We start from the raw sequence: 27,806 nt of genomic DNA, 5'->3' as shown, positions 1-27,806 counted from the left end.
AGTTCTTTCCATCAGGTGGCCAAAGTATTGGAGTTTCAGCTTCAGCATCAGTCCTTCCAATAAGTATTCAGGACAGACTTGCTTTAGAATTGAGCAGTTTGATATCCTTGCAGTCCAAGCGACTTTTGAGTCTTCTCCAACAACACAGTTCAAAAGCATCAATTCTTCAGCGCTCAGCTTTCTTTATGGTCCAACTTTCACATCCATACATGACTACTGGAGAAACCACAGCTTTGCCTAGATGGACTTTTGTCAGGAAAGTAATGTCTCTGCTTTTTAACATGCAGTCTAGGTCTGTCATAGCTTTGACATAGCTTTTCTTCCAAGAAACGAGCTTCTTTTAATTTCATGGCTGCAGTCACCATCTGCAGTGATTTTGGAGCCCAAGAAAATAAAGTCCATCACTGTTTCCATTGTCTCCCCATCTATTTGCCATGAAGTGATGGGACCAGATGCCATCATCTTCACTTTTTGAATGTTAAGCCAGCTTTTTCACTCTCCTCTTTCACTTTCATCAAGTAGCTCTTTAGTTCCTCTTGCTTTCTACCATAAGGGTGGTGTCATCTGTATATCTGAGGTTGTTGACATTTATCCTGGCAATTTGATTCTAGTTGTGCTTCATCCATTCTGGCATTTCACAAGGGCTTCCCTTGTGGCTCAGCTGGTAGAGTCCACATGCAATGCGGGAGACTTGGGTTCGATCCCTGGATTGGGAAGATCGCCTGGAGAAGGGAAAGGCTACCCACTGTAGTATTCTGGCCTAGAGAATTCCATGAACCGTATAGTCCATGGGGTTGCAAAGAGTCAGACATGACTGATACACAGCCTTGACGTACTCCTTTTCCAATGTGGGACCAGTCTGTTGTTACATATCCAATTTTAACTGTTGTTTCTTGACCTGCAAATAGATTTCTCAGGAGGCAGGTAAGGTGGTCTGGTATTCCCAACTCTTGAAGAATTTTCCACAGTTGATTGTGATCCACACAGCCAAAGGCTTTGGCATAGTCAGTAAAGCAGAAATAGATGTTTTTCTGGAACTCTCTTGCTTTTTCGATGATCCAGCGGATGTTGGCAATTTGATCTCTGGTTCCTCTGTCTTTTCTAAAACTAGCTTGAACATCTGGAAGTTCTTGGTTCCCATACTGTTGAAGCCTGGCTTGGAGAATTTTGAGCATTACTTTACTAGTGTGTGAGGTGAGCGCAATTGTGTAGTAGTTTGAACATTCTTTGGCATGGCCTTTCTTTGGGATTGGAATGAAAATTGACCTTTTCCAGTCCTGTGGCCACTGCTGAGTTTTCCAAATTGGCTGGCATATTGAGTGCAGCATTTTCACAGCATCATCTTTCAGGATTTGAAATAGCTCAACTGGAATTCCATCACCACCACTAGCTTTATTCCTAGTGGTGAGTCCTAAGACCCACTTGACATCACATTCCAGGATGTCTAGCTCTAGGTGAGTGATCACACCATCATGGTTATCTGGGTCATGAGGATCTTTTTTGTATAGTTCTGTGTATTTTTGCCACTTCTTCTTAATATCTTCTGCTTCTGTTAGGTCCATACCATTTTGCCTTATTTGTGCCCATCTTTGCATGAAATGTTCCCTTGGTATCTCTAATTTTTTGAAGCAATCTCTAGTCTTTCCCACTTTATTGTTTTCCTCTATTTCTTTACATTGATCACTTAAGGAAGGCTTTCTTATCTTTCCTTGCCTTTTTTTGGAACTCTGCATTCAGATGGGTATATCTTTCCTTTTCTCCTTTGCTTTATGCTTCTCTTCTTTTCTCAGCTATATGTAAGGCTTCCTCAGACAACCTTTTTGTATTTTGCCTTTTTGCACTTCTTTTTCTTCATGATGGTTTTGATCAATGCCTTCTGTACAATGTTACAAACCTCTGTCCATAGTTCTTCAGGCATTCTGTATATCAGATCTAGTCCCTTAAATCTATTTCTCACTTCCACTGTATAATTGTAAGGGATTTGATTTAGGTCATACCTGAACGGTCTAGTGGTTTTTCCTAATTTCTTCAATTTAAGGCTGAATTTGGCAATAAGGAGTTCATGATCTGAGCCACAGTCAGCTGCTGGTCTTATTTTTGCCAACTGTATAGAGATTTTCCATCTTTGGCTGCAAAGAATATAATCAGGTTGATTTCGGTATTGACCATCTGGTGATGTCCATGTGTAGAGTCATCTTTTGTGTTGTTGGAAGAGGGCATTTGCTATGAGCAGTGCATTCTCTTGGCAAAACTCTGTTAGCCTTTGCCCTGCTTCATTTTATACTCTAAGGTCAAACTTGCCTGTTACTCCAGTTATCTCTTGACTTCCTACTTTGGCATTCCAGTCCCCTATGATGAAAAGGACATCTTTTGGGGTGTTAGTTCTAGAAGGTCTTGTAGGTCTTCATAGAACTGTTCAACTTCAGCTTCTTTGGCATTAGTGGTTGGGTCCTAGACTTGGATTGCTGTGACACTGAATGGTTTGCCTTGGAAACAAAAAAGAGATTACTGTTGTTTTTGAGATTGCACCCACGTATTGCATTTCTGACTCTTTTTTCTTTTTTTACCTATGAGGGCCACTCCATTTCTTCTAAAGGATTCTTGCCCACTGTAGTAGATATAATGGTCATCTGAATTAAATTTGCCCATTCTAGTCCATTTTAGTTCACTGATTCTTAAAACATCGATGTTCACTCTTGCCATCTCCTGTTTGACCACTTCCAATTTACCTTGATCATGGACCTAACATTCCAGGTTCCTATGCAATACTGTTCTTTACAGCCTCAAATTTTACTCCCATTACCAGTCACATCCACAACTGGGTGTCGTTTTTGCTTTGGCTCAGCCTCTTCATTCTTTTTGGGGCTATTCCTCCATTCTTTTTCTCTATTTCTCCATTCTTCTCCAATGGTATATTGGGAACCTATCGGCCTGGGGAGTTTATCTTTCAGTGTCATATCTTTTGGTCTTCTCATACTGTTCATCGGGTTCTCAAGGCAAGAGTACTGAAGTGGTTTGCCATTGCCTTCTCCAGTGGACCACGTTTTGTCAGAACTATCTACCATGATCTTGGGTGACCCTATACAGCATGGCTCATAGCTGCATTGAGTTAGACAAGGCTGTGATTCATGTGATCAGTTTGGTTAGTTTTCTGTAATTAAGGTTTTCATTCTGTCTTCCGTCTGATGGATAAGGATAAGAGGCTTGTGGAAGCTTCCTGATGGGAGGGACTGACTATGGGGGAATCTGGGTCTTGCTCTGATAGGCAGGGCTACACTCAGTAAATCTTTGATCCAAGTTTCTGTTCATGGTTGGGGCTGTGTTCTCTCCCTGTAGTTTGGCTAAACTATTCTAGGGGTAATGGTGGTAATGATGACCTCCTTCAAAAGGACTTATGCTAGCATGCCAGGGGCTCACAGGCACTGTCAGTTCCAATACACAGTCAAAAGACCAAGGAGTGGGCGGTGGCCCAATTCCTGGAAATCTCTACCCCTTTCCAAAATTAGTTGGAATAATCCTCCCACTCATTAGCATGTGAAATTACCCAGCCTATAAAAACTAACCATGCCACATTTCCCGGCCACACTTGCCCTCTGTGACAGTTCACACTCTGTAGAATGTGCTTCTCTCTGAATCTGAATAAATCCATTTCTTACATATCACTTTGTCTCTCACTGAATTCTTTCTGGGAAAAGACATCAAGAACCTGAGCCTCATTAGGCCCTAAAACCAGGTACTGTGGGTTTTGGCTGGGTTCAAGTCCCAGCCACATGGGTTGAAGTCCCAAGCAGGGTTTTGGTTGGGTGCGAGTCCCAGCCACGTGGGCTCAAGTTCTAAGCAGGGTTTTGGCTGGGTTCAAGTGCCTAACTGGGTGTAGCTGGGTTCAAGTCCCAATCTGAGGTAAACAGTTTCACATGGACTAAAGATTCACCTTGTTGAGGTTTCTTCCCAACTTGGTCTATAAATCTATAGATTTATAGATTCCACCCATCTTTATCTATAAATTCAATGTAATACCAATCAAAATCCCAGCAAGCTGTCTATGGAGACTGAGATACTGATTCTAAAATTTCAAGGATTATTATAAAGCTATAGTAATCAAGACAGTGTGGTATTGGCAAAAGAATAGACACAGGTCTTGGGAACAGAAGAGCACAGAAATAGACCCATAGAAATAAAGTCAACTGATCTTTGAAAAAGAAGCAAAAGTAATTTTTCCAACAAATGGTGCTGGAACAACTAGACGTTGATATGCAAAAACAAAAAATATTCAAGGCACTAACTTTATAAAATCACTGCAGATGGTGATTGCAGCCATGAAATTAAAAGACGCTTACTCCTTGGAAGGAAAGTTATGACCAACCTAGATAGCATATTGAAAAGCAGAGACATTACTTTGCCAACAAAGGTCCGTCTAGTCAAGGCTATGGTTTTTCCTGTGGTCATGTATGGATGTGAGAGTTGGACTCTGAAGAAAGCTGAGCATCAAAGAATTGATGCTTTTGAACTGTGGTGCTGGAGAAGACCCTTGAGAGTTCCTTGGGCTGCAAGAAGATCCAACCAGTCCATCCTAAAGGAGATCAGTCCTGGGTGTTCGTTGGAAGGACTGATGCTGAAGCTGAAACTCCAATACTCTGGCCACCTCATGTGAAGAGTTGACTCATTGGAAAAGACCCTGATGCTGGGAGGGATCGGGGGCAGGAGGAGAAGGGGACAACAGAGGATGAGATGGCTGGATGGCATCACCGACTCAAGGGACATGAGTCTGGGTGAACTCCGGGAGTTGGTGATGGACAGGGAGGCCTGGCGTGCCGTGATTCATGGAGTCACAAAGAGTCGGACATGACTGAGTGACTGAACTGAACTGAACTTTATACCCAAAATCAATCGTAGACCAAAGTGTATTGTAACACTATAAAACTTCTAGAAGGTAACATAGGAGAAAATCTAGGTGGCTTGGGTTTGGCAATGAGAAATAAGACCAAAAGGGCAATCAATGAAAGAAACAGTTGATAGGTTGTATTTTATTAAAGGTAAAAACTTCTGCTCTGTGAAAGAAACTTTTAAAACAATGAAAAGATAAGTCAAAGTCATTGGAGAAAATACTTGCAAATCACATATCTGATAAAAGACTTGTACCTAAAATATACAAAGAACTCTTAGAACTCAATAGCAACAAAAATAATCTAATTAAAACATGGGCAAAAGAACTGAACAAAGACCATGCCAAAGAAGATTCATAGATGGCAAATAAACAAATGAAAGGGTGCTCAAAATCATTTGTTATTAGAGTACTGGAAATTAAAAGAACAATGAAATTCTACTATATGTAGTACAATGGCTAAAAAAAATTTTTTTAATCTTTTTTAAATGGACATTACCAACTGCTGGTGAAAATGCAGGGGAAGGGGAATTCTCACTCACAACTAGTGGGAATGCCAAATGGTACAGCCATGTCTAAAGACAGTTTGACAGTTTTTGACAGAAGTGAACATATTCTCACCACACATTATGGGTTGAACTGTGTCTGCTCACCAAAAGATAGATTGAAGTCCTACCCAATCAGTATTTCAGGACATGACCTTTTTTGGATAAAGGGTTGTGCAGATGTAATTAGTGAAGAGAATGTCATATCACAGTAGGGTAAGCCATTAATCCAATCTGACTAACATTCTTTCAAGAGGATTAGAGACAGACAGAAGGGGAGAATGCCTCATGAAAAGGGAGGTAGGGATTGAAGTGACACATCTACAACCCCAGAAATGCCAAAGCCTGCCGACCTACACCTGAAGCCAGGAGAAAGGCTTCAAAGAGATTTTCCTCAGAACCCTCAGGAAAAAAAACAAACTTCCTGACACCTTGATTTCAGACTTCCAGCCTCTAGAACTGAGAGAGGATAAATTTCTATTGTTTTAAGCCACCAAGTTTGTGGTACTTTCTCATGGCACCCCTAGGAAACTAACACACCATATAATCTAGCAATTGCACTCCTAGATAGTTACTCAATTGATTATATCCACACAAACACTTACATAACTGTCAAAACTGGATGCAACAAATACATCCCTTCATCTTGGTGAATGGAAAAACAAACCGTGGCACATCCATATCATGAAATTTTATTCAGTGATAAAAGAAAAGCTATCAAGCCACAAAAAGATATGGTTGAAACTTAAATGCATAAGGCTAAGTGAAAAAAATCAGTCTGAAAAATCTATAAACTGTATGCTGCCAATCGTATGACATTCTGGAAAAGGCAAAGTGACAGCATCATTAAACATATCTTTGGTTGTTGGGGGTTTTGGTCTGAATGGAATTAAGTAAGTGAAGCATAGGGGATTATTTAGAGCAGTAAAATTATTCTGTATTATACTGTAATGGTGCCTAAAAGACATTAAGTACTTGTGAAAATCCATAGAACATTATAATACATTACAAAAAGTAAACTTTGATATATATACAAAATTTGAAAATAATTTAGGAGGTGAGAAGATCTCATGATGCAATGTAATGTGTGACACAATAATTGGACTGTATTATAAGTGTATGAAACAACTTCACTGGATCACAAAGAGAAATAATTCTGAAAATGAATGGAACCTATAAAAATAAAGGTAAAAGGAACTGTACAGAAGCACTAAACTCTAGTTAATAATTTTCTTTCCTGTGAGGGTACAGGTTAATAATACTGAAACCACCATGCCTGTATACTAGAAATGCATAATTAATTAAAGAGATATCAGACGGTGGAAGCTAAGATTCTCACTGATGGAATGGGAAGTTACAGTTAAGCAAGGGGAAAAGATAGAATGATCCATGTGGTAAAGGATTAGAGCTGGAGAAATCAAGAATTCATGTTTAGCTTAAATACAGATAACAGCTGGTTGCATTGATAAATATCTATAAATATGTACATACACACACATGACTCAGAGGTTAAAGCATCTGCCTGCAATGCGGGAGACTCAGGTTCGATCCCTGGGTCTGGAAGATCCCCTGGAGAAGGAAATGGCAACCCACTCCAGTATTCTTGCCTGGAGAATCCCGTGGAGGGAGGAGCCTGGTGGGCTACAGTCCACAGGGTTGCAAAGAGTCGGAAACGACTGAGTGACTTCACTTTCACTTCTGTCAGCTGAGAGGATCTAGAAGAAATGACACCTCAGTAAAAATGAGTACACCTACCACCTAGATCTGATTCCAGTATCTTTCTCCAATAAGAAGAACCAGGATTTCCTGGAGAAACGGCCGATTCAAGGACTGTGGTAGGAAATATACAAGAGAACTCTGGAGCATCTTATAGTGCCAGAAAGTAAGAAAATACTGGAAAAAAAAAAAAAAAAAAACAAAGAAAACACAAAACCCCAAACAGAACAACCTATAGAGAAGCGGGCACGTCATGGAACACAGGAGTGAATTAAAAGACCTCCCAACGGCCAAAGCTGGAACCATTTGTGTAACACAATTTAAAAGTACTGATAATAACCCAAAATATAAGATGAATGTCCATGAGTCCTACCTATATAAATACACAGTAAAGTAAGTGAGTGAACAAATGAATTCCAAATAATTTATGTATTTGTTGTTGTTTAGTAGCTTAGTTATGTCCTACTCTTTTTGTGACCTAGATTGCCAGGTTCCTCTGTCCATGGAATATTCCAGGCAAGAATACTGGAGTTACTAGAGTGGTTTGCCATTTCCTTCTCCAGGGGATCTTCCTGGATTTTCTCCAGGGATTGAACCTGCGTCTCCTGTATTGGCCGGCAGATTCCTTACCACTGAGCCACCAGGGTAGCCCAATTTATATATTTACTCTGCCTTTAAGGAAGTAGAACATAAATCCCCATTCCTTAAGTATGGGCTACATACAGTTATTTTCTTTTAAAAAACACAGTATGGGAAGGAACAACAACAATAAACCCAGTAATTTTACAGGGTAGAACCCTGACAAACATTACATCAAGCCAGGTAATCAAGGTTAACATCAATAGTGATAAGTTAAATTGATATTATGTACCCTTGCTATTACATGGTGACAATGGGACTTTACCTCTGTGGTCTTTTTGTCAAAACACATTACCCCAGTCTGATCATGAGAAAACCATCAGACAACATATCCCAATTAAGAGACATTTTACCAAATACTAAACCATTAATTCTCAAGACTGTAAAGGTCTTCAAAAACAAGGGAAGTCTGAGAAACTCACAACCAGGAGAAGCTATTGGTTAGTCATGTGGATGTGAGAGTTGGACCATAAAGAAGGCTGTGTACTGAAGAATTGATGTTTAGAACTGTGGTGCTGGAAAAGACTCTTGAGGTCCCTTGGACTGCAAAGAGATCAAACCAGTCAATCCTAAAGGAAATCAACCCTGAACATTCATTGGAAGGACTGATGCTGAAGCTGAAGCTCCAATACTTTGGTCACCTGTGCGAAGAGCCAACTCATTAGAAAAGACCCTGATGCTGGGGAAGATTGACGGCAAGAGTTAAAGGGGACAACAGAGGACAAGATGGTTGGATGGCATCACCAACTCAATCGACATGAGCTTGAGCAAGCTCTGGGAGATGGTGAAGGACAGGGAAGCCTGATGTGCTGCAATCCATGGGGTCACAGAGTTGAACATGACTGAGCGACTGAACAACAACAACCTGTCTATTTAAAACACATAATGGAGTTATATGTTATAAAACATGGATGGACTCCTGCAAAAGAAAAAGGACATCAGTAAAAACCACAGGATGTCTAAATAAAGTATGGTTTTTAGTTAACGGTACTAATATATGAATATTGGTTCATTAATTGAGACATATTACTATTAGTATAGTAAAGTAACTAATACTGGGGGACTAGCTTTGGGGCGTAAAAGAGTTCTCTGTACTATCTTCACAATAACTGTATAAAACTAAAAGTGTTACTGAACTTTCCTGGTGGGACAGACAGTGGATAACAATCTACCTGCCATCGAGGGGTCACAGGTTCTATCCTGGTCCAGGAAGATTCCACATGCCACAGAGCAACTAAAGCCCGTTCACCACAACTACTGAGCCCATGCTCTAGAACCCATGAGCCACAACTACTAAAGCCCCCGTGCCCTGGAGCCTGCACCCCACAAATACAGAGTCAACCTGCTGCAATTACCGAAGCTCAATGCCTAGCACCTATGCTCCACAACAAGAGAAACCCGCACAATGAGAAGCCCATGCACTGCAACAAAGAGTAGCCCCTGCTCTCCACAACTACAGAAAGGCTGCGAGCAGCAACGAAGACCCAGTGCAACCAAAAAAATTAAAAAAAGACTATTCTAAAATGTAAAAGTTATTTTTAAGGACATTCAAAAAATAGTAAAGCTGGCCTTAGAAATGAGGAACAAGCAGGCAAATGATACCGTTTTAGAGAACAGTCTCAACAGCACAAATGCTGTCACTTATCATTCAGTTTCATCCATTTGAGCACTGTGTCTTACAGAGTCTTCTGTATTTAAGAATCCTTTCAAAACAGAAAGTCTGGTGCCTGCAGACTTTGTATAGAACAGCAATAATGGACTTGGGAGCTGGATTATTTCAGATTCGATACCAGCTCCTAGCATGTGTTAACATACCTGTACTTCAGCTTTCTCATCTAAAAAATGATGGTGGTAGTAATAATCATAACATTCTATTGGGTTGTCCAGAGGTGAAATAAATGAATACATCTAAATCAGCAGAACAGAATCTGGCACATATGTGTTAATTAAGTATTAAGATTTTAATCAGTCTATTCACTCAACAAAAATGGACCACCACGCCAAAGGGGTTATGTTTCTGCTTATCAGAAACAGTAAAATCTCAGAGAGGATTCAATTCCACCAGGGTCTCGTAAAGGGAAAGAAGGATTTGTAGAAGCAAATGGAATAAAAACTATCATCTCAGCTCACTTTGTCAAACCAAGGTCGGCTTATGTAAAAGGAAAACTAAAATTCTTCACGTTTGGTTTAATGTTTTAGTCCTCAAACCTAAAATGTTGGCAGAGTCTATATCACAGTATCAATTTTAAGGTATTCTGCTCAGAAATAATCTTCTAAAGGGGGTTCTTTGGTGTTTTGAGACACCTACAGATTTCTGCCTGCAGAGAAAATCACAAGGCTTTTCAAACTTCAGCCTCCAGAAAAACTTCTGCAAGCATTCAACAGTTTCCACAGCCTTTCCCCTCCAAACTTCTCTTCCAGAGAAGCACCTTGACAAAAAAAAAAAGATTATCCATAATGATAAGTCTCTGGTCTCTGTTCCAAATATTTATCTATTAATCCCAAAATAGTCACAAAGTAAGCCAAGCCAAGTGGCTTAGCTTTGACAAACGGTTTCCTTTTCTTCTGAAAAAGGAAGGAAAGCAATACTTTATTTGGTATACCATCCCTCTGCCTCCAAATGTTTTCTCAAGTAACAGGAAGGAAACTTAGGGAAAAGTGTAGGGGGAGACGACTAAAGTAGAGTACTAACAAAAATATTACAAACGAGGAAAGTAGGAATTTTCTGACTCTGATAATAGATTCAATACACAGAGAAGACAGATCCATGTCCTGACAACATTTTGTCCATAGCTGCGAAATTATTAAGCTATTCATCTAAACCCAGGATGTTAATCTCATTTTCTTAAGTAAAAACAAACATCACAAAAATTTGTAAACACTAAGCTTCTACAAAAAATAATTGCCTTTAAATCCCTGAAAATAAGGTATTAAGTGTGTAGGTTTAATATTTTGCTCATGTGTATCCACTTGAATTACCTGGTATATGTTAATGTGAAGTTATTTTTCACATTTAAAATCTTTATGTGAATAAACATTTTCAACAGAACAAAAACACAGTGGTTAAAAAACTATTAAGAAACAGCAAAGATAATAGTGCAAGAGCCTGACTACAGACTGTGGCCCAAAATTCCATTATTAAAGGAACAGTATTTCAAAAGAGTTTCTGTATGTTTACTGTATAGCTCTTGAGACAACACTTAACTACAGTAAACCAAGAAAGGGAAACAGGAATTAAAAGAGCTTAAGCTAAGTCTGCAAAGTTAATTTTATTAAAAGTTGAAGCTTTGTTGGTTATCTGAAACATAGTTTTATAATAAATACTCAAAGATCACACAATTAGACAAACAAATAAATCACCATTCCAATTTTATATGTAATAGATTATATAATTCCACAAAGATTTGATACATTAGAAAAGACATTAGTAGAAAGATAGAAGAGGATGCAGTTATACCAGTGAAGGAAGTCATTTGCTTCTAAAGCTAGGGAGGAAAGATTACAGCAGACAGTTAAATTATACAAGACTCCAAGTAGGTATTCAAGCATTTAAAAAAAAAATAAAAGAGGTTAATAATACAGATGTAAAATTGTTCTCCTAAAGCTCTATCTATTGATAAGTCAAATATTCATTCATATCAAAATATATTTTTTAAATTTAAAATCAAAATTATAAGCTGCATTTCCTTCTCTGACTTCACTACTGTTTTGTGATAAGAGCAAGAGAAGGAGAACAGTATTAGAAAATAAAATGAAGGTCAAACCAGAGTTCATATAATTTACATATATACAAGTTCTTTCTATTTTAAGACTTTTAATTTACTCACTTTCATCCATATTAGCTCAATAAGACTCCACAGAAATGGCATTTCAATTCAATCAAAACACAGAGGATGTTATTATATTTTGAGCTGTGATCTTAGAATTTAATTTACAACACTATGCTATTTCTGTGACTACTTTTTGTACTTATATGTTAAACTGAGGATTTTTCCTTAATTAACCTTATTGATAGGGGATTCAACATAATGAACTTTGGAAAGTCAAATAAGTGTAAAAACTAAGAGTCTTTAAAATGCTGGTAAAAAGGGAGGAGATATGAGGGACACAAAAGGGGAATCTTCTTTTAAGTACTGAAATATTAAATGGTTCTTTTAAATTTATTAAATTAAAAAATAATAGTTTCAAAAGATTACCACAAATCCTTCAACATGTGACAAGTGTAACTGTAAATAATAGGTGATGAAAAGTGAAGAGTATAATGAAAAACTCTTGTTGACTAAAGCATTCATCGTGAACTCATCATGCACCATCCTTCGTCTAATGTTAACTGAGAAAACAGGGAAATATAAATGCTAAGCAGAGTTCAGGTGCTAATCAAATGTTTATTTCAATCCATGAATGATTCTGCACATTTAAGGCATATTCAAACCACTATAACACCAAATTGAGGAACAAGGTAGCAATGTCATAGCCAGTAAAATGTTCCCCATGAATCACTTGAGGAGATTACCAAATAATACTGCATGTTATATTGACTGTGAACATAAAACTGGTCTGTTTAAAAAATAATTTATACATACATCAATACATGCAGCACCGATTTATACGTTATATAAAATGGTTATACCTAGTTTTGAGGTTTTGAAGTATGAATATATACTATTTGGTGAAAACATATTCAGGGACTAAAAACCTAAGCCTCTTTTAGTAATTTTGGACTCTCAAATCTATAAATTTATGTAGATTCTTTCGGAATTCATCTTGTTCCAAAATAGACATTTCTACTTTTTTTCCAAATGTCCATGTCCTGTCTCTTTAATTACACCATTGAACTTTTTCACAGGCAATGACTATGTTTCTAACTGTAACATTTAGTCTAAACAAATGTCTATAAAGAGTTCAAACTAAAAACTTCAGTAATTATAAGTCAGCATGAACCAAGAAGCCGTATATCAACCTTCTGCTTGGCATTCATTTGCATGTTATACTCTTATTTACTTTTTTCCTAGAGATACACCATTGGTGAGTCTACATGTAAATTAAATTAAAAAATAGCTAATTGGGAGAATTTTTTATGGTCTCACATATCTTTTTAAAAAATTCAGTATCCATTTTCTTCACCTCTGACATATTTTTAAATGTATATGTTTTGCTATTATCATTAAAGATATCATGAAAACATGTTTCAAAATGATATAAAAAATCAGAACTTTATTGACTTAAATTTACTCAGAATGCATGCAGGGTACTGCAGCTTATGTAGCAAGAGCTTCCCTTTCAGTGGAAAAATCTGAATATGAGTATATACAAGTACATGCCACTCAAAGGTATCAAATTGATTAGTGACAATAAAACACCATTTGAATAGTACATTTCACACTTATACAAAACAATTAAAAATAATCTTTAGAGCAAAATCTTAAAAGTCCAGGTTCTAAGAAAGCAGCATTTTGACAAGTAAAGAAGAGTTCAGCTTTGTTTGGGGTTGCATTCATTCTTCTGAGGCCACAAATACAGAATTTTTGGATCACTAATGTTAATACTAACATGTTCCAAATGCATGCCCTGCATGCATGCACACACAAACACACACGCACATTCTCTTTCCCATTCTTATTCTCTCTGCTGCTGCCCTGCCACCCTCCTCCTCGCCCTCCCCTTCTCCTCTCCATATGCAGATGCACAGTCACATGAGAGAGAGTACAGGGTAAATAGCAGACAATAAAAACTGGCTGGGGAATTTTATAAACCACATAAAAATCATGAAAACACTTACTTCATCAGCCACCATACATCTGGAAAAAAATAAAAATAAAACCAAATTAATGTCTTAATTACCAAAGTCAACCATTTAAAAAGTTTTGATTAAGCGTTGTTAAGTAGCTTGCCACAAAACAGTTTACACATTATAGCACTAAGCCAGAGAGAGGTGTTTATAAGTGTGCATAAGAATAAGGGCCTTTCCTGACTTACAAGACTCTCCAGCTGCCAACGGCATATGGTTATGTGGGACTGTTAGTTTCAGATACGCTGTTTCCCAATGCCCACCCATGATGATAGCTACAATGACCCTTCGAAAACGTGAGCAAAACAGCAAGTGATTGTACCAATGACTTCCCTCCTTACCAGTAAGTAAGGTTTACTGGTCTCCCCTAGAGATTAGACAGATGCTGTATTAAAGTGCATTAACATGTTTTACAAAAAATTATATTAATATATGCTATATTATACATGCTAGGCCACTTTCAAGCTGAATTTTGTATTCTACTATTATTTCACTAAATTTTCTCCTCCCTATTCTTTCTTATTAACCTACAGAAGTAAATTCTATCCACTGGAAATTGAGGACAGGGGCATAAACTAAGGTCATAATTAGAAGAAAAAAGCAAAGAACAAAACAAAGGATAGCAGATACGGTCCAGATCACGAGGGGTCCTTTAGAGACAGTGAGTAAATCATAAGGGGAAAAACCAATCTCTTAACCAAGGTGATATCCAGGAAATTTGGAAAAAAAGAAAAACTGGAATATTATAAAAATCAGAAAGGAAAAAGTCCCTATTTGCATTTTTCTCCTTCCTTTAATCCCAACGGCCTTGACATTATACTATATTACATGCTTTCTTTTAACATAAAACACAAATTAAGAATTTGGTAATAAATACATTATTAAGAAATAACCTACAGGTAAAATGGAATTTTGTTCTTAAAATGAAAAAAAGATGGTAGGTTATATATTAAGTTTTTATGGGAAAATAAAATATAAATAGTCTAACTGAAATTTAAAACATATGCAAGAGTAACAAGTTTATTACATTTTTTCCAAACAGGCTGGAAAAGTAGAAAACTAAAAAGCAATACTTTGAAAAATATGACTTATTTCCAGGAAGATTTACATGTATACCTACTTTTTCATTTTAACATCCAATTCAAATTTGATAAAGATGTCATTTGAAGTATATATTATTTATTGAGTGCCTGTTAAGTAACTCAATAGGGAAGAGAAGGGAGTGACAGAGGATGAGATGGTTGGATGGTATCACCGACTCAATGGACATGAGTTTGAACAAACTCTGGGACATAGGGGAGGACAGGGAAGCCTGGCTGCTGCAGTTCATGGGGTTGCAGAGTCATACCCAACTTAGTGACCGAACAACATTATGTGACTAGCACTACCATAAGTTTGTGTGCTCAATCGTGTTAGACTCTTTGCGACCCCATGGACTGTAGCCCGCCGGCCTCCTCTTCCATGGGATTTCCCTAGCAACAATACTGGAGTGGGTTGCTATTTTCTCCTCCAGGGGATCTTCAAGACCCAGATCAAACCTGCGGCTCTTGCATTGGCAGGCAGATTCTTTACCACTGAGCCACCTGGGAAGCCCAAGTCCTAGGGATAGAGCATTTAAAGGTTTTTCCTCATAAAGGGTGACTGGAAGAACTTCTGACAATGAACAAATAAATGATCTTAGTGGTGATATGTGCCATTAAAAAAACTGAAACAAGGTAAGTGGAATAGGGAAGTAAGGGAGTTTCTACTTTATATAGTGGTCAGGAATAATCTTTACGATAAAGCAATTCAAACAGATCTGAATAAGTTGTCACAAATTTAATGCGGAAGGGAATCATGAGAAAATCTGGAGGAGGAGAACTCTAAACAAAGCAATGAGCAAATGCAAGAGCTCTGAGATAAGATGGTTATGATGTAGTTAAGCAAACGGAGGGAGTCTAATGTGATTAAAATGCACTGAGTCATGGCAAATGGTAGAAAATAAGGTTGGAAGCACCTTAGGTCCTGACCATGGACAGCCATAAGCAATGGCATAAAGTCTAGATTTCCTTAGAATCCTTTGGAAGTAAGCAACATTTAACTTTTTAAAAACATTACTCTGGCTTCTAGAGAATAAACTATAGAGGACAAGAGCAGAAACAGAGAGAGCAGATAGGAGGCACCTGAAGTAGAACAAGAGAGGAACAACAATATATGGATGCATGATAGAGACAGAGTTGGTGAAAAGTGGTCAGTTTAGACACATTTTGAAAGCACAGTCAATAGGATATGCTGAACAATTGGGATAGAGATATCATGGATATGAAACAGGGGAAAGAAGTCAAAAATGAATCTTAAGATACTGGCTTAAGCAATTAACTGTGAAAAAATGGTGGTAATGCATTCACTGAGAAGGGAAGGGTGGGGAGAACAGCAGGTTTGGAGGTCACAATCAAAAGTTCTGTTTGGGGGACTTCCCCGGTGGTCCAGTGGTTAGGATTCCATGCTTCCACTTCAGGGGGCAGAGTTCAATCCCTGGTTGGGGAGCTAAGATCCTGCAAGTGGCAGCAAGATTAAAAAAAAAAGGTTTGGATCTATAGCCTTTCTGGTATCCATTAGATACCCCAGTTGTACTGTTGGGTGGGGCACGGGATATGTGAGTCAGGGGAATAGCAGGGACTGATATAATAAATCTGAGAGTCATTAGAATATAAAGGCATTGGAATGAGAAAGGATCAGGGATAGTCTGTAATATAACACCTTGATTGTGGCTTATTTTCTATACCCAACTCCAAGTTTCTTAACTTTCTAAAGTTAAGCAGCTACTGTGACCTGCAGGCTGCTAGATGAGGTTTATGACTCTAGTGAAGTAACATCAGAGCAAACTGTTAGGCAGCTAAACCATCCCATGGGTGGTTAACCGACTGAAAAATAGCATCAGAGCCCTGGGCAACAATTGACACGACTGATGGCTGCGGATCACTGCCTTGGCTTGGCTTTTAAGTATCTGAAGACCTCAGTTGTAAGATTGTCTTCCAGCCCTCTGGTTATGCTGGATTCTCCTAACATGAGACAGGTGGGTCTTCCGAACTTTGGAAACCAGGACAGTTCAAGTCCATCAAAGAGCACTGAGCTTCCTTCAGGTACTTCTAGTGGGGCTGACTGTCCTTCAAATTTAGGTACTATATCTGTCCCAACCTCTGGCAGTCCTGCTATTTACAATAGTTCAGCAACCAGACTTGATTTCCAATGAGCTGTCATAGAAACAGTCATCATTGAAGCTGAAGCTCCAAAACTTTGGCCACCTGATGTGGACAGCTGACTCATTGGGAAAGACCCTGGTGAAGACTGAAGACAGAAGGAGAAGAGCACGACAGAGGATGAGAGACAGTTGGATGGCATCACCGATTCAATGGACATGAACTTGGGCAAACTCCGGGAGATGATGAGGGACAGGGAAGCCTGGTGGGCTTCCATGGGGTCTCAAAGAGTCAGACACAACTTGGCGACTGAACAACAACAATAACAATCATAGAAAAATAACTGATCATGTGAGAGGCCCCATCATCTGAAAGAACAGAACACAATAATCAGAATATATATCTAGTGAAATAGCAGTGCTAGAAAGACTAAACACCTGCACAAAAATTGTTATAGCACCTAAATAAATTCTAATGCAACAAACACACACACTCCCTTGCATGATTTCCAAACTAAATTGAATATATAAATTTTTTAAAAAGATGATTATTACTGACAGCTAAATCAGTAGACTATGAGATGAAGTGCAAAGAAAAAACACTTGAAGAACAGAACCTGAAAACTAATGTGAAAAATTGTTCAAAAGGAGAAAGGACACAATATACAAAGGAGAAGCAAAAATTAAAGAAATTTCTTTGGGCTAAAAAAAACACTTCTGATGGATAACTGAAATGGAGAACCTCATTTCAGGGTGAGCTGAAAAGAAAAGACAAATATCTATTCACATCCTCATAAAATTCATTAATCTTATGAATAAAAAGAAAACCTTGTAAGTATTTAGACTGAAAGAAAAATTATCAATAAAGGGAAAAAAAACAACTGCATTGCACTTTTATCATCAACATCAGAAAACTAAAAAACAACAGAAACTAATCTAGACTACTTGAAAGGAAAGCAGAACTCATGAATCTTATATCCAGTTGCTAAGTCACTTCAGTCGTGTCCGACTCTGTGCGACCCCAGAGACAGCAGCCTACCAGGCTCCTCTGTCCCTGGGATTCTCCAGGCAAGAACACTGGAGTGGGTGGGATGGCAAAGAGACATGCAGCTAATCAAGATCGCCAAGATTATATCACTTAGGCAAACCATTTGAAGAAAAATATTTGAGAAAAATAATCAAACAACTGGGTTCCAAAATCACTGCAGGTGGTGACTGCAGCCATGAAATTAAAAGATGCTTACTCCTTGGAAGGAAAGTTATGACCAACCTAGATAGCATATTGAAAAGCACAGACATTACTTTGCCAACAAAGGTTCGTCTAGTCAAGGCTGTGGTTTTTCCTGTGGTCGTGTATGGATGTGAGAGTTGGACTGTGAAGAAGGCTGAGCACCGAAGAATTGATGCTTTTGAACTGTGGTGTTGGAGAAGACTCTTGAGAGTCCCTTGGACTGCAAGGAGATCCAACCTGTCCATTCTGAAGATCAGCCCTGGGATTTCTTTGGAAGGAATGATGCTAAAGCTGAAACTCCAGTACTTTGGCCACCTTATGCAAAGAGTTGACTCATTGGAAAAGACTCTGTTGCTGGGAGGGATAGAGGGCAGGAGGAGAAGGGGATGACAGAGGATGAGATGGCTGGATGGCATCACTGACTCGATGGACGTGAGTCTGAGTGAACTCTGGGAGTCGGTGATGGACAGGGAGGCCTGGCGTGCTGAGATTCATGGGGTCGCCAAGAGTCGGACACGACTGAGGGACTGAACTGAACTAACTGAATACAGATTCAAGATAGAAGACGAAAAGGAAATGTGATTGGCAATGAAACTATATATACGTGAATTGAGTGGATGATGTATATTCTAAATGAAGACTCTGCAAGTGGAAGGACCTCATTCTGCAATCTGAAAGTGCAAAACTGAAGGGTGGTAACAACGGAGAGAGGCAGTACTAAAATTATTCTAAAGCAGAATACTAAATTTGTTCTTGTTGTTTAGTCACTAAGTTGTCTACAACTCTTCTGCAATCCCACGGACTAAGTAGCCCACCAGGCTCCTCTGTCTATGGGATTTTCCAGGCAAGAATACTGAAGTAAATTGCCATTTCCTTCTTCAGTGGATCTTCCTAATCCAGGGATCAAATCCACATCTCCTGTACTGGTAGGCAGATTCTTTACCACTGAGCCACCAGGGAAGCTCCAGAAAACCAAACTGGTGATATTTAAAGTCAGGAGACTAAATGGGATCACCTAGGAAGAAGAGAGCTACTGACAGAAAGCCCTGGAGCGCTCCAACAATAAGAGGTCACAAAAGGGAGAAAGATCCAGCAAAGGAAACTGAGAAGGATCCAGTAATATAAAAAGATACAAGAAGAATGTAGTGACCTTGAGGCCAAGTTAAGAAACTGTTTTGGGACGGCGCTAATGAACAACTATGACAAATGCTGCTGACAAGTCTAGTGAAATTCGGTCTAAGAATTGATCATTTGATTTGGGAAGAGATCATTCACAGCCCTGACAAGAGCAACTTTGATAGAACAGTAGGGAACAAAAGCCTCACCTGAAAGGGTTCAGGAGACAATGGAAAGAGAAGAAGTGTTGGGGGCCAGAGTGAGGTACTCCGCCCATGGCAAAGGTCATGAGGAAGGAGGCTCGACATACGCAAAGGCGGGATCGAGCCTCAGGAGTCCCCCTGGAACTCCTCGAGCATCTACCCCCATAACCAGAGCCTGCCTACTTTACTACTTTGTGCTCACCTACACCTCTGACTTTACGGGGGGCTGTCCCCCACCACCTCTTTTGGAGAAGGAGTTAACTTAGAGCTCCAGTTTATAATAATTCCTGGGCGTGATAAGAGTGTTTTAACCTACAAACTCCTCTGAAGGTTCTCTAGCCTGCCTGACAGGCTCGTCCGGCCACATGTGATTGCTCACAGCCTCCCAACCGTGAGAGGCACAAGATGCTTTAAACCCTCTAAAAACGGGTTCTTTAGAGAAGTTAGAAAACTATTAGTATAAGTATAACGGGCTGATTAGAAATTGTATTGGTGAAGGGTTTTTCATTTGTTGAGCCAATGTTTGTTGCTAAGTCTCCACATCCCCTGCCCTTATACACATTAATGAATATATAGAATTAACCTTTGATATTAATCACGTTAGACCTTAGGCTAAGTAAATTCTTTCCTTAACTAAAACCCACTACACCCTCACCCTGTAGGAATGTAACTTTATTTGGGTGGCGTCTGTTTTGAGAATAATCAGCCCTGGAGAAATAAGTGTCCTGATTGACTGACCGCTGTCACAAGGAGAGGGTCGTAAATTGTCAGCAGGCCCCCCTGGCCAGAAGATGATGTAACACCCCTAAGACCTCTGTATACCTTTGTATGAAGCACCTGACTTTGATAAAAGTCAGGACTGCTGTCCCCACGTGACTTTTGCATAACATCTCAGTGTATAAAAGTAGACCATGGAAAATAAAGAATTGGGATCAGTTTCTCGAAATACTGGTCTCCCCATGTCGCTCTCTCTCTCACTCTGGTTGAGTCTCCATCTGGAGCGCGGAACCCACCATGCTTACTAATTATGCCTGGGCTTCTAAGATCCGACCGGGGAGGCCTCAGTGTCTCCTCTCCTTCGGGAGAACGGAAGGACGCCTGCGGCCTACGTAAGTGGTGCAAGCTTCTTGTCTTGAAGTTTTATTGGTCTCCCGCGTAAACCAAGCTACTCAGCCTCTTTTCTCCACTGAATTTTCCTACTGAGCTATCCTTATTCTATTACTCTTTATATCTTTAATTAATACCTAATTGAAGCTATCGTATCCTGATCCTCGCCTATGCCGTCTCTCCTTCGAATACCCTGGATCAGCCGGGGCTGGTCCCCGGCAGGTGGCGCCCGAGACAGGGATTTTCGAAGGTAAGCTCCCCAAAGCAATCAGAGCCATCAGCCCTATTGCTCCCCGTTCTCGGAACAACTGGGTCAGCAGCCCTCTTGTTCCCCCACGGAGCAGTTTGGGTCACCAGCCCTACTGCTCCTCCCTCGGAACAGTTTGAGCCATCAGCCTACTGTTCCTCCCCCCGGAACAATCTGGGCCATCAGCCCTATTGTTCTTCCAATGTTCGGGACGGCTAGGACCCCACTCAAGGGTGCCGCGGACCCCCCTGTAGGATAGACAGGGCGAGAGGAGTGGGAAGTGTTGAAAGTGTTAAAGAGTTAGAGTTAGAGAGAAAAAATGGTTTCTGAAGTTAAAAGGCCAAAGAAAAGCCTGATCTTTTGATAGCTTAAAGCAAAATCTTTTACTATACTTAACTTTCTGACATGGATAACACTGAAACTAAGAATGGCAACTCTTTATACAAGTAATCTGAAACTGTTAAAGAAGCTACTGTTAATTTAGATACTTGGGTGAAGGTGAAAAAACAACTAAACACTTATCCTATAAATATGATTAAAAATGTTCTGGATCCTCATCATGAGGCTGTGGGATGACCTATGGGAGAGGCTATAGCGGTGGATGGTAGTGGGTCTCCACCTTCTGCGCAGATCATATTTTCTGCCATTGACGAAGAAAAGGAGGGACACTGTGCTCTACCTCCCGAGGAGTGAGAGGGCTTACAGGACGCTGCGGCCGGGCGCCCTGGCAAGCCCCCTCTCCCTCTACACAAACCTTTAAAAATTTATCCAACAATTTCTGATTTAAGGCGACTACTCCACCTCCGCTTGCACCTCCCAGGGCCTAAAAATTCCCCAGTTTACATCCAAAGTCTCCCAGAGCATTGCCTAAGGTTGAAAAAGATTAAAAAGTTTTATTTTTAAAGAAAGGAGCTTTTAAAAAATACACAATATACAGAGCCTACTCCTTGCAGAAAAACCCCCTCAGGGGGGCTTCACCCAAGCAAAAAAAAAAAAAAAAAAAGAAAAAGAAAAAGAAAAAAGAAAAAAGTGAAAAAGAAAAAAGGAAAGAATATAGAGAAAGATCTAAAGATAGAAAAAGAACTAAAGAGTGAAAAGGAGAGAGGAACGGAGGAGGAAGAAATCAGGGAATGCAGCAAGATAGAAAAAGGAAAAAAGGAAGTTAGAAAAAGAGATACAGAGAGAAAGAGAGGGAGGAGGAAAGAAAAAGTTAGAGAGAAAGAGGGTAAAGGAAAAGAAACGAAAGAAAGAGAAGGTAGTAAGAAGGAAGAAGGGAGAATGAAAGAGGGAAACAAGAAGGAAATGATAGAAAGTAAAAGAGAAGAGAAAAGGAAGGAAAAAAGATAGAGTGAGGGAAAGAAAACTTGAGAAAGATTTAAAGAGAAGAAGGAAGAAAAAATCAGCAGAGGAGAGAGGAGAGGACTTACAGGACACTGTGGCCAGACGCCCTGGCGAGCTACCTCCCCCTCTGCACAAACTTAAAAAAATCTTATCCACCACTTTCTGATTTGGGGCGATAGCTGCCGCCTCCGTTTGCGCCTTCCAGGGCCCAAGAGTTCCCCACTTTGCCCCCAAAGCCTCTCAAAGTGTTGCCTAAGTCTGAAAAAGATAAAAAGTTTTTTAAACAGTGGAGCTTTTAAAACAGACTGCATGCACAATATGCAGAGCGTGATCCTTGGAGAAAACCCCCTCAGGGGGGTCTCACCCAGGCTAAGAGAAAAGCCAAACGGTAAGGGGATTTAGCAACAATATTAACCCTTGACGAGGTTACTCCAATTCCAACGGGAGTGGCTGGCCCCCTACCTGAGGGCATTGTAGGACTTGTGCTAGGGCGTAGCTCGCTTTCTTAAAAAAAAAAAAAAAAAAAAAGAAAGAAAGAAAAAGAAAAAATAAATGAATAAAAAGAAAAAGAAAATTTCGGTGGTGCATGGTGTAGTAGATTCTGATTGTATTGAGAAATTAAAGTTTTGTTCTCACCGCCTACTAAAACTGTGCAAATTAATAAAGGTCAAAGAGTAACACAGCTTTTGCTTTTTACCTTATTATCAGACAAGAAAAACCTTGACTTCTCAGGCTAGGAGCCACAGAACATTTGGATTTAGTGATCTAGCCTTTTGGGTGCAGGAAATTACAGCTCCAAGGCCTTTAAAAGATCTTTTAATTCAAGAAAATAAAATGTCAGGGCTATTAGACGCAAGAACAGACGTCTCTTAACATTGCTGGAAAAGACTGGCCCAGTTCCTGGCCCACACATACTACTAAAAATGAGTTGGTGGGATTAGAGAAAGTGATATGCGGGGTGAGAATGCTGTAGAAAAAAAAAAAAAAAAGGGTGAGGGAGAGTTTAAAACCTTGAAGAGTAGTGAGTTTCCTGTTGTTGGAAGTATCCAAGCAAAGATTAGATGGTTACTTGTCATCTAAAAAGCTATAGACCAGATTTGGTTTACAAAACTAACTGGAGAAGCTTATAAACATGTTGTGCAACACCTCTTTACTTGCTTCTCATATTTAGGTGTGCCAAAAGTTTTAAAAACTGATAATGCCCCTTTGAAGCTGTGGAGAGATTGTTTACTAACTTTAAATGATTTCCAAAAATTATTAGGGGACATTAATTGGATACGCCCTCATTTAAAACTGACTACTGCAGATTTAAAGCCTTTATTTGATTGCTTAAAAATTGATCCTAATTCCAGTTCTAAGAGAAAGTTGACTAATGAGACAGAGTTAGCTCTTGTTGAAGTGTATGAGACTTTAAATGGTCAGTTAATTAGGATTAATATTACCAAAAGATGAGATTAAATTATTCTTGCCATAAAACATACACCTACAGGGTGCTTATGACAAAAAGGCCCATTGGTTCCATCTACCAGTGACCCCAAGAAAAATAGTTTTATCTTATCCCAACTTGGTGGCACAATTAATTATAAAAAGAGGAAAAAAGGAAGTGTGGAACTTTTTAGAAAATAAGTAGCAAATATAATAATTTCACTCAATAAGGATCAACTGCAAGTCTTTTACAAAATAGTGATGATTGGCAAGTTGCCCTGATAGATTTCAGGGGTCAAATTTTGTTTCATTTGCCCTCAAGCCCCCACAGTAGTTAAAACTTCAAAAATGTTAGATTGGCAGTTTGAAGATACCTGTGGAACTTTCCAATCCTACGTAGTTCCTACGCTCCCCTTTACCCTATGGGGGAGGGACATGCTGTCTCAAATAGGAGATACTCAGAGAAGGGTTTTCTCAATTTCTTAGTTATCAACAGGCGGTACAATTAATAATACTATATATATTATTATAAATACATAATATAAATATATTTGCCTAATTGCAGTTCGCCTAATTAGGTATGGGTATAAATAAAATATAATAGAGGTATACCTAATTCTATTTATAGATCTATACTTAATTAATTTGTATATAATTAATATGTATAGTATATATGCATATTATATATATACTGTATAATCAAATATATATTGCAGTAGTATAATGTGTGTGGCTGATATTAATTGGTATGGTTTGATGTGCTGTGATGATATATGTTCTATATACTGTATAATTGTATATGTGTGACATGTATTATTGCAGTACATTGGTTTGTGTTGGCTGGTATTAGCTGTGTACGTGTTGTATTGCTGTAATATATATTAATTAACATATTAATTATAAAGATTAATTCAAGTATATTATGTCAATAAGTTTATACTTGTTGAAATGTATAAATACATATATAAATACATTTTGCATTTAGATATATTTGTTTACCAAAATGAGATAAGGAGGTTATGCATTTATTATTTAAATTTATACAGAGACCTAAACTAAACATTACACCTAAATTAACATATCCCAAAATTTATGTTGTTAAAATGTAAATTTTAAAAAAATTTTAAAAATTAAATTGACAACTGCTTGACAATTCCTTTGCCATAAAACCCCCATAGGTGTAATTGGGGTGGCCAGACAAAAAATTGGTTTTATAGCAAAACGGCCCCCTAGAGTGGGTCCATCTCCCCGCTCAAACTAAAAAAGTAGTGGCTTCTTATCCAGGATTGATAGCTACGTTGATATTAAAAGGAAAAAAGTGGAGCATTGAATTATTTGGTTAAAGAGCCATCAGAAATTGTAATTCCATATAATAAAGAACAACTTGGTGCTCTTCTAATGTTTGACAATCTCCTATTCCAAATGCTCAGATAGTTTTTACTGATGGGTCAGCAAACGGTAAAGCCTCCGTAGTCACTAAAAATCACCAAAAGGTTTTAGAAACACGGGAAACTTCAGCTCAAAGAGCTGAAATAACAGCAGTCATAGAGGCTTTTGCTATGTTTGCAGATGAAGAATTTAACCTTTATTCTGATTCTCAGTATATTGTCAGGTTGTTTCCACACATTGAAACTGTGGTTTTTGTCTAAAAATAAAACTACCATATTTCATTTGTTAACTAAATTACAGCAACAAATTTGGAAAAGAAATAAAATATTTTTCATTGGACACATTCGGGCTCATTCCGGATTGCCTGGCGCTTTAAATGCCTTTAATGATTTGGCTGACTTAACCAGAAATACAGTGGCTACTGTGATTGAGGAGGCCAGAGCCTCTCACTCACTTCATCATCAATATGCTACTGCCTTAAGATATCAATTCCAAATTCCCAGAGAAACTGCTAGGGAGATTGTGCGTTCTTGCTTATATTGCCCCACTGTTTATAATATAGTCTACCTATGGGAGTTAACCCTCGCGGTCTCAAACCTAACGTGCTCTGGCAAATGGATGTAACTCATGTCTCTTCATTTGGAAAACTTTTCTTTGTTCATGTAACTATAGATATCTTTTCTCATGTGCTTATTGCAATGTCTCGTACCGGAGAGGCAGTTAAAGATGTTATACAACATCTCTTTACTTGTTTTTCATATTTGGGCCTACCAAAAGCTCTGAAAACTGACAATGCTCCTGCTTACACTTCTAAGTCTTTTCAGGAATTTTGTTTACAGTTTCAAATTAAACACAATACAGGCATCCCTTATAATCCCCGGGGACAAGCCATTGTGGAAAGAGCACATCAAACATTAAAGCTTCAAATTCAAAAATTAAAAGAAGGGGAGTTTAAGTATAGTTCTCCCCATCAAATCTTGCAACATGCTCTTTTCGTAATAAACATTCTAAATGCTGATCTGGCTGGAACTACTGCAATGCTTCGTCATTGGTGCCTGGAGCAATTAAATGCAAAACCGTTAGTCAAATGGAAGGACCTTCTCTCAGGACAATGGAAGGGTCCTGACCCATTATTAACTAGCGGTCGAGGATGTGCTTGTATTTTTCCACAGGATGCAAATTCTCCAATTTAGATCCGGGACAGGTTGATTCTCCATGTTGCAGACCCCCAGACATCCAGTTCCCCCATTGCTTCGATCACAAAAGAGGAGCCCACCGGCAGGGGAGACAAGATAAACATCGAGATCCCGGCGAGACTGACAGGGCAGCTGCAGCGTGAACTCCAACCAGAAAATAATTCTACTTATTCTGTTTTAGCTTGCCCACCCTCGCCTTATGTTTTCCTTTTTACTAATGACTCCAACAAACTTAATGTAGGCATGAATTATTCAGGTGGACCTAACGTAGTGACTTGTGAACAATGTATGCTTTCATCTTGTTTAAACCCTCAATGTAATGTTTGCTCCTTTGTGGTGTTACAATGCCCATCCTATCTTATGGTGCCTATATGATAGCTATGGTCTTACTGTGTTACAACAACTGCAGGATTTAATGCGATCGCGATGGTTTGTGGTCTTGCTTATCCTAGGAATATCAGCTTTGATAGCAACAATTACTTCTGTTACTGCGGCAGCAATATCGTTGACTCAACAAGTGCATACTGCCCAATATGTTGATACCATGTCTAAAATTGTTTCTTTAACTCTAGCAACTCAGGAAGCTATAGATAGGAAATTAGAGATGAGAGTAGACGCCTTAGAAGAAGCAATTATGCATATTGGGATTGAGTTACAGGCTTTAAAGGTGAAGATGGCTTTGACATGCCACACTGATTACAGGTGGATATGCGTGACATCTTTGAAGGTAAACGAGACAGATTATGAATGGGAAAAGATTAAAAATCATATCTCAGGTGTTTGGAACAGTTCTGATATTGGCCTGGACTTAGGGAAACTTCATAATCAAATACAGACCTTGGAACACTCTCGACTGGATTTTACCGCCACTGGAGCAGCTAATGACTTTTTTCACACCTTCTCTAACTTTATTTCTGGAAAAAATATTCTGTCTAATATCCCTAGTCTCTAATTCTACTTCTCATAATCATTCTTCCTTGTATTGTCAGGATTCTCCGGCAGAGCATTCGGAGGCTCGCGACTGAGCTGCATCTGGCTGTTTTAAGAAATAAAAAAGGGAGAGATGTTGGGGGCCAGAGTGAGGTACTCCGCCCATGGCAAAGGTCATGAGGAAGGAGGCTCGACATACGCAAAGGCGGGATCGAGCCTCAGGAGTCCCCCTGGAACTCCTCGAGCATCTACCCCCATAACCAGAGCCTGCCTACTTTACTACTTTGTGCTCACCTACACCTCTGACTTTACGGGGGGCTGTCCCCCACCACCTCTTTTGGAGAAGGAGTTAACTTAGAGCTCCAGTTTATAATAATTCCTGGGCGTGATAAGAGTGTTTTAACCTACAAACTCCTCTGAAGGTTCTCTAGCCTGCCTGACAGGCTCGTCCGGCCACATGTGATTGCTCACAGCCTCCCAACCGTGAGAGGCACAAGATGCTTTAAACCCTCTAAAAACGGGTTCTTTAGAGAAGTTAGAAAACTATTAGTATAAGTATAACGGGCTGATTAGAAATTGTATTGGTGAAGGGTTTTTCATTTGTTGAGCCAATGTTTGTTGCTAAGTCTCCACATCCCCTGCCCTTATACACATTAATGAATATATAGAATTAACCTTTGATATTAATCACGTTAGACCTTAGGCTAAGTAAATTCTTTCCTTAACTAAAACCCACTACACCCTCACCCTGTAGGAATGTAACTTTATTTGGGTGGCGTCTGTTTTGAGAATAATCAGCCCTGGAGAAATAAGTGTCCTGATTGACTGACCGCTGTCACAAGGAGAGGGTCGTAAATTGTCAGCAGGCCCCCC

The 27,806-nt window shown here is 39.1% G+C and overlaps 1 protein-coding gene across 3 annotated transcripts in view; it reads right to left on the bottom strand.

Annotated features, from left to right (window-relative positions):
- ZRANB3 (zinc finger RANBP2-type containing 3) overlaps nt 1-27,806 on the bottom strand; it is a 313,962-nt gene that overhangs the window by 172,044 nt on the left and 114,112 nt on the right. For 2 of the 3 annotated variants that reach the window (XM_027561929.1, XM_027561942.1), the window contains exon 3: nt 13,562-13,580. The exons of the other annotated variant lie outside the window; for it this stretch is intronic. In XM_027561929.1, coding sequence (XP_027417730.1) covers nt 13,562-13,580 — 19 coding nt within the window. The remainder of the gene's footprint in view (nt 1-13,561; nt 13,581-27,806) is intronic. 3 annotated transcript variants of the gene reach the window in all.

Source organism: Bos indicus x Bos taurus, chromosome 2 (assembly GCF_003369695.1).
Source record: "Bos indicus x Bos taurus breed Angus x Brahman F1 hybrid chromosome 2, Bos_hybrid_MaternalHap_v2.0, whole genome shotgun sequence".
In the NCBI taxonomy this organism is placed as follows: Eukaryota; Metazoa; Chordata; class Mammalia; order Artiodactyla; family Bovidae; genus Bos; species Bos indicus x Bos taurus.
Note: the sequence above shows the minus strand (reverse complement) of the source record. Positions and strands in the feature narration are given on the sequence as shown.